Below are 12,231 nucleotides of genomic sequence, written 5' to 3' on the forward strand. Positions count from 1 at the left end.
TCAAGTTTTTCTCATCTTTAAAATGGAATAGGATACCTGAAAAAATTGAGATTATTCTGTATTAAAGTGTTTTTAAAACTATAAATTACTGAATTAAACATGTTTCTCATAAGATTCTTTAATGCCAAATCCTTGAAGAGTCAACACAATCCTCAATTTTAACATGGGAAAACTCTATTTGCATTAACACAATAATATGCATTGTTTTTTTTTTTAAGTACACTGCTCCAAAATGCAAGGTCTATCTGGACCTTAGGACCATGTAACTGTTTGCCACTTGAAAGACCACATGCACGCACACACACACAAACACACACACACACACACTCACTCTCTCTCTCTCCCTGCCTCCTATAATCAGCTTACCTTTCTCTTCTTTCCACCAAAGTGACAAGGAGCTGCACAGTGTCATTTGCAAGGTCCTGCTCACTACTCCACACTGAGAGGTTACTGATGACTTTTTGTAAGAGGTAGCCAATAATCCACTGAGAACCTTCTGTATCTGCTCCAAACGCTGTACTGAATGGCAGACTTATCTTGAGAGAAAACAAAGTTTTTAAAGTCAGAAAGACAGATCAGCTTCAAAAGAAATCCACAGAAAAATCAAACTGAAATTAGCATCTAAATCTGAAGTACTACTTACTTCACATCAATTTTATAAATGTATTCATTTCTGTTAAGTCGAAAAAAGACATCCTCAATCCACTTAACCTTCCAATGTGATTTTCCTGACAACTTTACTTTCATATTAACATACCAACATGATATTTATACCAAATACAAAGAACATAAATTAATCAATTCCCAATAGTAATCTGTAAATTAATATGGTTAAAATAAGAGCTGAATCAAATGATATGCTCTAAGAAAGTTATTAAAATCGCACACCATTCATACAGTTCTCTTCAATATGGAAGATGTTCAGCTCTTAGTTACATTTTGATGAGAAAATCACCAAGAAAAATGTTCTCATTTCCATAACTGTAATCATCATAAATCCAAACGAAGTCAGTTTTACATTCTGACCTGATCATATAGTTTCTCATCCACCAGGAGATAAGTCTTTGCCCAACGTTTTAGAAACCAAACAATATCTTTCCCCATTTGAGGGCTTAGTAGATGAGTGAGATCTGCTCTTATTGCTCGAGATTCAACTTCTGAAACTCTTAGAATGGCAGATAACAGCCTGTAGGTATAAAAAAGAAGTCATTTATTCTTTTATTTACTGACTGTCTAATCTTATTTTTTTCTTAAAAGTCCTTTTTCTGTTTCTCAACTCTCTGAATTTAGGCCAGGCTATACTTGAAATTTTCATCAATAGGGTTGTACAAAAATGCCCCTTTTTATTGCTGACCTTTCAGGAAGCAGGAAACAAGACAAAGCAAAGAGTCACGGATAGAGACAACCTTCTGTGGAAGTTGTACTGAATGCGCAAGACTCAGCATTACCAACTAAAGATGTTTTTCACATTCAAAATTGAGAAATACAATTAAAAGTTCAGAGTAAATGCTACATTCTTCAGCACTTTATCACTACTCAAAACTCCCATGGGTTAGCATGTTTTTATACATTTGTCATTTTATGGTAGAGGATCTGGAAATTGACTTATCTAGAATGCTTTGAACACTGAATCTTGTCTCTAAATCTGATAGTCCTATATACTTTCCTAACACACTTGGTTCTTAATGGTATTTTAAAATAAAAATCTTGCTAAAACAATTACCTCCGTGATGATGTGCTCTAAGAAAGTGTCCTCTCCTACACTACATAATTCATATGGCTATGTGGTTTTAATAACAGAGCATGATATGCAGTTAAGCTGAAAAGTCTTTGTTCTGGGGGTGGGAGTAGGAGAGAACATAATCAGAAGTGGTATATATATAACTTGACTTTAGCTAAAAGGCAAAGAAGGAAAGGGTGTAATTGAAAGAATCCATCTTAACATATTTTATGGATATCCATGCCAAAACAGGGATTCTAGTCACCTGAAGTTAGGCTTTTGCTACTTTTCCTTACTGCTCTCAAGATGACTGAAATTCTCTCCTTGTAATGAAATCTTACATTTCAGTTCTTTATCTAACTGGATGTCTCAGAAGTTCTAGCTACTGTTTATCACTCTGTCCTTTTGACATAATTTCTTCCCTCGCACCAAACCGGTGGTTTTTAATTTCTACCCCCAGAACATCTATTTCCCTGTATATTACACACTCCCTATATCACGAGTGCTCAAATTTTCAAAAATTATTTTAGGGTGGATGTGAACAAAAATACCCTGTGACTTCACAATACATTTAAGCTGATGTATCACACTTTTCCTATAAGAATAGTTTTAAATGATATAACTTGCAGCCTAGCAGAATCTGAATTAAATAATTATAGTAATTTTCTAAATTCATAACACAGGAATTTAGTTATCAGTGTTCTAATACCCACCATCATCCATTTGAAAAATAAACAAGTTTTTCTTTAACACTTGGAAACTTTACATTGTTTCTTTTTCTCCTTAAATTTTTATTTCAACGTCATTTCCCCACAAATTATCTTAATACATTTTTATACTCATTTACTGATCACACCATATAATTCTCTGAAACAAGTATGTCTAGTTATTGAAATATAATTTAAAAATATTCCCAGTGATCACAGACTGTTTTAAAACATCTTTTGGATTATCTGCCTTTGCAATACTTATTAGTACACAACTGAGCAAAGTACATCACAAATTTAAATAAATTATTAAACATAAAAACAAAATTTTATGCATTTATGAATGAAATTAATGTAGCAGGATTTTGTTTTTCCAAATGAGTTCATGTATCTGTGAAAAAATATTACTTATTGCTAGAATGAGACAGAGTTGAGCATAATTTGATTTGATTCCTTCTTCACTTAAATAGAAACACTGAGAAAACCTAAGCACAAATGGAAGGTGTTTTTAAAATAAAAGGGTTCCTTAATTATTTGAACTTCTTCCAAGTTATATGCCAAAAATCACAGAGATCTACCATCAAAAATTATTTTCAATCATCTGTTAATTGACAACTTGATTTCTTCAACGTCATTTAATGCAAAGGGCTGAAAACCTCCTCACTTGTAAAATTACTGGTTATCTGTTACTCATTCATTCCCAACACCATACTATTTGGAACCATCCCTTTATTTGGCACTTTGTACGTTTTTACACACCTGCCTATCCATTATGGTAAGATTCAGAATGAGTAAGAGCTCTTGCCTTTCTTTTGTAAAGTGGGAGCAAGGTAAAGAAGAGTAGCACAGGCAGTTTGTAGGCAGATAAAGCTGAGGCTCCCCTGAGCCTTCCCCTATCCTCATGGTCGCACTCCAGCAGTCAGCAAAACCCCATTGGGCCTACTTCTAAAAGAACCATCTGCCTCTTTCCACCCTCACTACTACTAATGAAAACGCTTCCTAAGCTGCCTTGTCATCCTTTAAATCCATCTGCCACAGTTTAATCCTACTACTATGGTTTGATCAGTTCACCTCCTTACTTCCAATCTTTATCGCCCAATACGCAGCACCTTGCTTTAAGCCATGCTCTCACTTCCAGGCCTCTGCCTAGGTTCTTGTCACTGGAATACGCTTCGCCTTCTGCACACTCCTATTCAACCCTCAACTATCAGGTTAAATGCCATCTTTCCCATAAGCACCCCTTGATCCTTCCCCTGCTAGGTGCTCCTCTATCACTCTTATCAGACTTCTATTGTATCCTCATATCCTGGCACATAGGGGAGTGGAAGAAACAACTGATGAAGATAACACTTTTTTTTTTCATTGAAGTGTAGCGGACTTAAATGTTACATTTAAAATATTTTTTAATTGTTGATAGTTCCAATTTCTAATATTATTTTAATTTCTTAAGTATGCTAACTGAACATACTTTATATTTCAGACAGCACTCACACTTTCCCATACTTTACAAATTAATCTTGGATTACCTTTGTATTTCATAAACCAAAAGTCAGCAAAATGAGTCCAAGAGAGCTCTCTTTAACTTCTCACAACATCTACTGTTATCACTCTGATCTGGACCACTATCACCTTTCCCTTGGATTACTTCAATAAGCTTCTTCACTGGTCTCCTGTTTCCATTTCTGTCACTCATAGTTTACTCTCAAGGTAGCAGAGTACCTTTTTAAACGTGTAAGTTACTCTTCTGTTCAAAACCCTACAACAGTACCCCACTTCATTCAGAGCAAAGGCTAAAGACCTTATCTGAGTCCCCTCTATTTTCCCTTCTATCTCTATCTTCTGACAAAATTCCACCTCACTCTGCTCAACCCAAAATGGCAGTTCCCACTGTTGCCTGAATATGCTACGCGTGACACAGGGCGTCATTTGCGTTAGCTGTTCACTCTGCCTGGAATGCTCTTCCCCAGGCCTTCACGGCCTTGTCCTTACCAACCTCAAGTCTTTGCTCACACGTCACCTTCTAAATAAAGTCTATACTGATCACAACATTTAAAATCACACAAATCTCTGAAATCTGCACTCCTGATTCCCCCTACCTGCTCAGTTTCTTATCCCACAGCAGTTATGGTCTTCTAACATACTGTATGATTTATTTATTATCTTTCCCCTATAAGGAGTTTTAAAAGGGGAATCAATTTTATTTTGTTCACTGATGTATCCCAAATGCCCAGAACAGTACCTGGTATATATTAGGTACTCACTAATTATTTGTCAAAGGATAAATTCTTCAAGAAATGTCAACTTTTTTTAGTCAAACTAGGAATATTTCTCTCACATAGCCTTCAATTTCATTGGACAATTCTTTGGACAATGAATAATTCTTTGGACAAAAAAAAAAGGCAATTTTTGTTTTCCAACCTTCACCTCAACCCTCCATAGTCTGTGCTCTCAGATACAAAAATGTTTTGCTCCCACACTGATACCTGAGACTGGCAAAAATTGAAAAAGCACTGAAAATACAAGGAAAGCATTCCTGATGGTACTGCCCAGGCAAGAAATGTGACAAAGAATATCATATGACAGCACCCTGAAATGAACTGCCTTTGAAATTGACATTCACCATGAATCAAACCAAAGCAAAAGCAATGATTTCCACAAGCACCTAATCTAATGCCTATACTAATCCCAAAAAGAATAAAACTTTTTCAATAGAGCACTGATATTTTATTTCAAACAAGAGAATAAAACAATAAAGGAAATAAATTCTCAAACATTTCCTTGATATCATCTTAATAGTTCATTTTTCAAAAAAAATCATATTTTCTACTGCCCAGGTGTAAATGATATCCATAGATTTTTGCATTAAAAGTAAACAGATGAGAGGACAGCACCCTGCTTGAGTTACTGATTTTGCAAATGGCAAAAACCAATGTTATTTCAATACTGATATCTCTGCCTGAAACCTAAATTTAAAGATACTGAAATTTAAAATGCTGTTCTCAACTCCCCTTTTAGATGGATATTTGTCTAGGTGTATCCCTCCTTAATTTCACCATTAAGAATGAATGGAAATTTTGCCACCACTACTAGGAAGATCAAAGTGAATTCTCATCTGAGGCACACTATTGTCTTCTAACTTCACCTGACAGGACTCTCAAGTTTCACATATTCAGGACAAATATTTCTATTTTATAAGGTTAAGAGTCATAGTTTTCCTTAAAAAGCCATTTGAATGTAGTTTTAGCTTTATGAACAAAACATACTTGTTAATATTTCCCTGGTTTCTAAGAATCTCATATACTTTGTTTCATTCATTTAGGGTGCCTGCACCGCGTTGGCACTGCTTTCTGATGGACATGGGATATGTTGAGTACTTTCGATCGAATGTCCCTTCAAGGTCTCACTGTAATCAGAATAATTTTACATTTGTTTTGCTCAGTACAGGATATAGCTGTCAATTCTCACCAGAGTGGCATTACTTATATATACTGAGTACTTGCCATCCTTGTTTATTTCAAGGCTTCTCCAAGTTTTATTTTCTTTCATGTATCAGATTTACAACGTGCCTCACACTCGAGTCATCTACCCATCAACTCAGAATTTATAGAACAGTATAAATGACAAGAGCACAGCTACAGAGTTCATATTACCTAATCACAGAATCTGTTCTGTTGTACCCTGGGATGGAAGAAGCCTTTTCTCCTGGAGATCCCAAAATTTGAAGTGTTGTATTAATGTCAACTTCAGATGAATGCTTAATGGAATATTCCATTATTTCTGGAGGTATTAGCGGAGTCTCTCCCTGAGTATCATCAGCTAAGAGGTAGCCTTCAGTTTAAAAAAAATTAAAAATGAACACTTAACAAATCTACATTTATCAAATTGCACTATAAATGTTTTCAGTTTTATCTGATTTACATACATCATATTAAGTTGATGTAAAAGTAAATTATAAATGTTAATTTCAAGTTTGAGGAAAAGAAATTTTCTATTTCTCGGATAATTAACTCTCAAAATACAAAGGACAAATGTTTTATTCACCAATTTTATAATTCATACTGACATGTAGGCTTTTTAATCTACTACCTTTTAATAATTTTCAGTAATATATTCTGTAAATGTAATAGGAATTCTACTATTATCTCTATCAAAAGTATTTGGGAATGCCTTTTCAAAAATTAAGATTTTTCTTAATTATTTAGAATACAGAAACACTGCTCATATGGTTACAAAAGAAGACCCTAAAAGTCAGACTGCCTAGATTTGCATTCTGGCTCCAAAAATTAATAGCAGTGTGACCATGGGCTGGTTTCTTAAAACTCTCTCTCAGCTTCTGCATTTACAAGATGGGGATAATAATAATAACAATAATAAAACCTGGTAACAGTACTAAATCAGTGGGTTGCAATCAATTCCACATAAGACCCTGGGTATGCAATAGGCATTAAGTATACATGTTAGCCAGTATTTAAAAAAAATGAATCCATAGCTCTGTGATATACAGCAGCTGTATTCAAATTTCACCCAACACTATGTATGGACTTTTATTTTTTAACATATGAAGCTTCTTCTAACATATGAAGTTTAAACTGCTCAGTTGGCAATTACATTTTAAAAAGAAACAACCAACCAACCTGTAACTAAAATAAGCCAGTGAATATCTTCATACAGATCATCAAGCATTTTGTTGTCAATAGTACTTGAACCAGGTGAAGCAAGTAATTGCTGCTGATGTCGTTGTAACTGACCATGGAGCCTTGTTACTCTTTCTTCTAATAAACTGAAAGAGGGGGGAAAAAAACCCAAAGCTTCATAAAGCTCAATAAGCAAAGATCTAGAACAACTCATAATTTCCATTTATTAGACAACATAAATTAAGACGTTAGCACAAAAACACATATATGAAAATATTATAGTACACAACTGTTCTCATAGCAATATAGGCATTGTGATTTATTGTTTATGACATAAAATTAAAACATCGCTTTACAAACAATCAAGGTTTACAACAGGCATTTGAAAACTGGTTATTCCAAGGTTTTATTGATATGGGTCAAATCATTTCTCATACCATGTTTTCCACAATCTCTCTGCCATCTATGCTGTAGTGCCTGGGCTCCAAATGTACAAGCCAAGTAATGCAATCATGAGTATGTTTCTGTCCATTTGTTCCAGTGTGCTGGGATACGGGGTGGGGGTGTTTAAAGTCTTTAAACACTTTAAGTGCTCTCCAGGGAATTGTGAATAGAGAATATTTGCTCCATGGGGTTTCTTTGGACTGTGTGTACCTTGTCAGAAGAGGTATACAGTGTTCTGCAGCAATTCTTCCTAGCATTCCTACACTGGCTAGTTGATCTGAAAACTGGTCTCGATCATCCTCTTGAAGTTCACTTATTTCTTCTTCCTCACGAGAGGCCACACCATTGGCAGTCTATTATTGAAGAAAGAAATAAAGAGTGAGGAACTGCATTCCTTTGTTCAATGAATCATGCATTTCTGTTGCGCTGTAAAATAACTTCAGCACATCACATGAAAAGGAGGTGGACAGCACCAACCCAGTGGTCTAGGGTTTGGTCTCTAAATATGCTGACAACACTAGTAGTTACAAAAGAAAGGGGGGAGGGAGACGCCGAAGAGAAAGAAATGGAGGGTTATTACCTTGTGGTGCACATACATAAACAGAGCAAACTGCACTCACAACCCACCTCCCACACCACAGAATTTAACTTCTGTCACTGACTGAAAAGATCTGACATCTTTAAGATCCAAGGTCCTTTATATACAAGAAGTCATTCGTATCACTGGACAACTAGGAAGACACAGGTGGGTAACTGAAAACTGAAGAGAAACAGGGTAACTACAAGCAGCACCCCACAAAACATGAACTCACTTAGAAAATGGGGTGACTTTTGCTTTAATGCTCTCAGCACATCTTCTGAAGAAGCTCCTCCTAAATTTTTAGTGTTATACAATGTATAATAGAATAAAAGAGACAAAACAGAGTTACGATGAAATAGATTTTTACTTACAATCTAGCTGGAAACTTACCAAATTCCTCGTGCCATCTGGAGCAGCAAGGTGGCACTGAATATAGGAATTGAAAACTTGAACTGCGTGTTGGGTAAAAAAGCCTTTATGGAAATGTTTGTCGTCTTGAACCAAAGTTAGCCAGGATTCTAGCAATTTGTCATAGGCTTCCATGTATACCATGTCATCTTTATCAAGCTAAGAGAAAAAACACTCATAAAACAAATGGCCAGAGAAATAAGACGGGAATTAGAACAAGAGTTAGAGTTATACATATAAATACTTTTATGAATTTTTCCTTTAGCAAAGGTTCCCGATTATTTAATAATTTAGAGCTAATTGGGCCCATTTTAAAATTAAACAAACCTTGCAGTAAAAATGTATAGGCTTTTTGTTAAACCTTCTAAAATCTTTCTAACTTAATCTAAGTAATTCTTTTTTTTAAATTTTATTATGTTATGTTAGTCACCATACATTACATCATTAGTTTTTGATGTAGTGTTCCCTGTAATCTAAGTAATTCTTAAGCACAAAGGAATTAATGTTTTTTAGAAGACTAGCTGTTCGGTACTTTGTGGAACATGCGCTTTTCAAATAAAAATCATATTAATTTTTTCTGTGGTCAAGAGAACTGTTAGAATAAAAAATACTAAATGTGTACTTATAACACTTTTTTTTTAAAGATTTTATTTATTTATTCATGAGAGAGAGAGAGAGAGATAGGCAGAGGGAGAAGCAGGCTCCCACGGAGCAGGGAGCCCAATGTGGGACTCGATCCCAGGACCCCGGGATCATGACCTGAGCCGAAGGCAGACGCTTAACCATCTGAGCCCCCAGGTGCCCTACAACACACTTTTAAACGATTTTAGAAAAAGTGAAGGATGATGAAAACAGACTGGCCTAATCAGCATATTTAAGAATATGTGGGGAGAACTTCATAGATGTTCCCTAACATTTTAGAGCAGAAAAGAAAAACAAGGGTAGGGCCTCCACAGGAAGGCGTCTGGGGAGGGTGCTAAAGCGGGAGGGACACCAGAAGCCTGTGGACTCACAGAAACCAAAGTGCATGAGTACAACGGTGGGGAGGCCAGACAGACAGCACTCATAATTATGCAGGCTTGGATATTAAGTTTTTCACCATGTACAGGTTGTATCCTAAAATAACTTCAAAGTAAAGTATTCTGTCATATTGAGGAGGAAGAGTCTATACATAGTGATTAAGGATACCTCTATGGAGCCCAAAGTGTTTAATATTTAACATTATTACTTAATTTTCCCACACTCTAATAAGAATCCACATCCTAATTTTGCCATCAATTACTAATCTGGGTCATAATTTACCTATGTATTGATTTCTTCATCCACAGACTCGCTAGGATCACTATTCAATGAAAGGAATACTTAAGTGTCAAGCACTACTGCTTAGTGCAGAAACATAAAAGTGTACCCGGTTTTCATGCTTTCAAACTCAGTCCAGTGGGGAAGAGCAAAAAGCAAACGAAAAATACACCAAAGGCCATAAACACACATTGAATGTGAAACACACATTTCAGGGTCCGTTTTTAACAACGGCGTCTCTCATAAGAAATTTGTTATAAATAAAGAATAGAGTTTTGAACTATGTGCTTTTTTTTGGTTTAAGATTTTATTCATTTATTTGAGACAGAGTGGGGGGGCGGAAGAGCACGAGGGGGATGGAGGGGCAGAGGGAGAAGAGAAGCAGGCTTCCCACTGAGCAGGGAGCCCGACAATGACGTGGGGCTTGATCCCCGGACCCTGGGATCATGATCTAAGCTGAAAGCAGACACTTAACTGACTGAGCCACCCAGGCGCCCCCTATGTACTCACGCTTAAAAGTAGGTAGTGAACCCACGAATATCGAAGGTCAACAGAGGTCAATAGGTCTAATTTATAACTTGGCTTTTCTGCGTTCTAAAGCAAACAGGCCCTCATCCTACAAATACAGAACTCTGGAACCTTCACCAAAGAGAATCATCTCAAGCTATTATTCTAGCAATCTATCAATAACTCAAAAAAGAAAAGTAATGGAAGATCTATTTCAAGTATTCCGGATTACCCAGTACCCCCAGATCATAGTATCTAAGCACCTATGTGAACTACTTCTGATGAACTGTGTTTTCTTATGCTTCCAGCATAAGTATATTTAAAAACAAAATAAACAAAAAACTCACACAAAAAAAGCCAGTCATTTTCTGGGTAAAATTGACCTTTTATTTATTTATTTTTAAAGATTCATTTATTTGAAAAAGAGAGTGTGCAAGCATAAGCGTGCAAGTGGAGGGAGGGCAAAGGGAGAGGGAGAGAGAAACTCAAGTGGATTCCACACTGAGTGCAGAGCCCGACATGGGGCTCCATCTCATGACTCTGAGATCAGATCTGAGCCGAAACCAAGAGTTGGACGCTTTAACAGACTGTGCCACCCAGGCACCCCTAAAATGGACCTTCTAGAATATATAAAAAATTTAAGTCATTTTGTGAAAAATTTACATTAAGAATGAAGGAAAAATGAAAAGAATGTCATTTGATAATTTAATAAGGATTTAAACGAGCAATCCAAATTTTTACTACGTATTTACCTGGCCTTAAAAGTATATTTACCAAAAATGAGCCATTCTTTGAATGCAACCAACTAGAACTTATTCATCTCATGAATGGTCAATTCTTATTATTTGTGGTATTTATGTTCTATAAAGTTGCCACAAACACTGAGTTAGTAAACAGGTTAGGTTCCTTTTCTAGTCACTACATTTTCTACCATGTCGAGGCGAATAGATCAATACATAACCCTGTTTTATGCATAACTTAGTTTCATGTGTCTTCCTGTTTACAGACACCTTATTTAATATACATTGTTCATTCACTAATAATGAACTTGTGGCCAACACCACTATGACTCGTGCCTAAACGAAGCTTATCTGATTCACATATCTGTTCCATAAGGCAGGCACGTCACAGCCATTTTGCACGCAGGAATGCTAGGCAGCACTTCAGCATAGCGCTCCGAGGCCATCTCAAATAGTGAAATTATCCAGGCAGTCACTGCATAGGAAGAACTTCAGTACTTTTTGACAAAAATTTAGAATACCCCATTTCACACAAAAATGCAAAAAATGTAGCACGAGAGAACATGAAAATGTGTTTTTACAATATGAAGGCTAAACGGGAAGGCAGAGCATTTGGGGCCTTGCTTGACCTCAGCTGGGAATAAGCATGTCAGGCAATTCCTAATTTTCATTAATCTTTGCATGCACATGTCCACAAATTATCATGAGAGTGCCACGAGTGCTGATTTGGGGGTTACAAATAGAGCTTTAGAAGGGGGAGAATTGCAAATAAGGAACTTGCGAATGAGGACGCTGGTTCTTCTTGCTCAGGTATCACTAAAATGCATTACACTTTTGAAACTTTCATAGCTCATAATTTTTTGAACCACAGCCATCCATATTCTTGGTTCCATAAATGCAAGATCATATTCATTTAGATTTATAAATACCTATGAAAATGATCGATTCAACCACTTTTTTTTTTCATTTCTACATCATTTATTTCCTTCCAACCATCTTTGTACATACTGCTTTCAGCACTAATACCATTATAAACTGTATTAAGTAAATTCTGTGGCACAAACATTAAAAAAACAAAGGAATACTGTCAACAAAATATGTGACAGTCCAAACTCTTGTCACAAAATATTTGAAGTTTTTCCTGTGGAATGACTGACTGGATGAGAATAACCTATTTTCCTGTTCTCCTTGG

The 12,231-nt window shown here is 36.0% G+C and overlaps 1 protein-coding gene across 2 annotated transcripts in view; it reads right to left on the minus strand.

Annotated features, from left to right (window-relative positions):
- XPO4 (exportin 4) overlaps positions 1–12,231 on the minus strand; it is a 121,330-nt gene that overhangs the window by 18,915 nt on the left and 90,184 nt on the right. For both annotated transcript variants that reach the window (XM_088021781.1, XM_088021782.1), the window contains exons 10-15: positions 8,476–8,652; positions 7,716–7,858; positions 7,062–7,207; positions 6,078–6,255; positions 1,027–1,186; positions 367–536 (exon numbers count right to left, since the gene is read on the minus strand). In XM_088021781.1, the coding sequence (XP_087877907.1) occupies positions 367–536; positions 1,027–1,186; positions 6,078–6,255; positions 7,062–7,207; positions 7,716–7,858; positions 8,476–8,652 (974 nt within the window). The remainder of the gene's footprint in view (positions 1–366; positions 537–1,026; positions 1,187–6,077; positions 6,256–7,061; positions 7,208–7,715; positions 7,859–8,475; positions 8,653–12,231) is intronic.

This window comes from Eumetopias jubatus, unplaced genomic scaffold (genome assembly GCF_037043125.1).
Source record: "Eumetopias jubatus isolate StellerSeaLion01/CBP00866 unplaced genomic scaffold, mEumJub1_p1.0 scaffold_3, whole genome shotgun sequence".
NCBI classification, from domain to species: domain Eukaryota; kingdom Metazoa; phylum Chordata; class Mammalia; order Carnivora; family Otariidae; genus Eumetopias; species Eumetopias jubatus.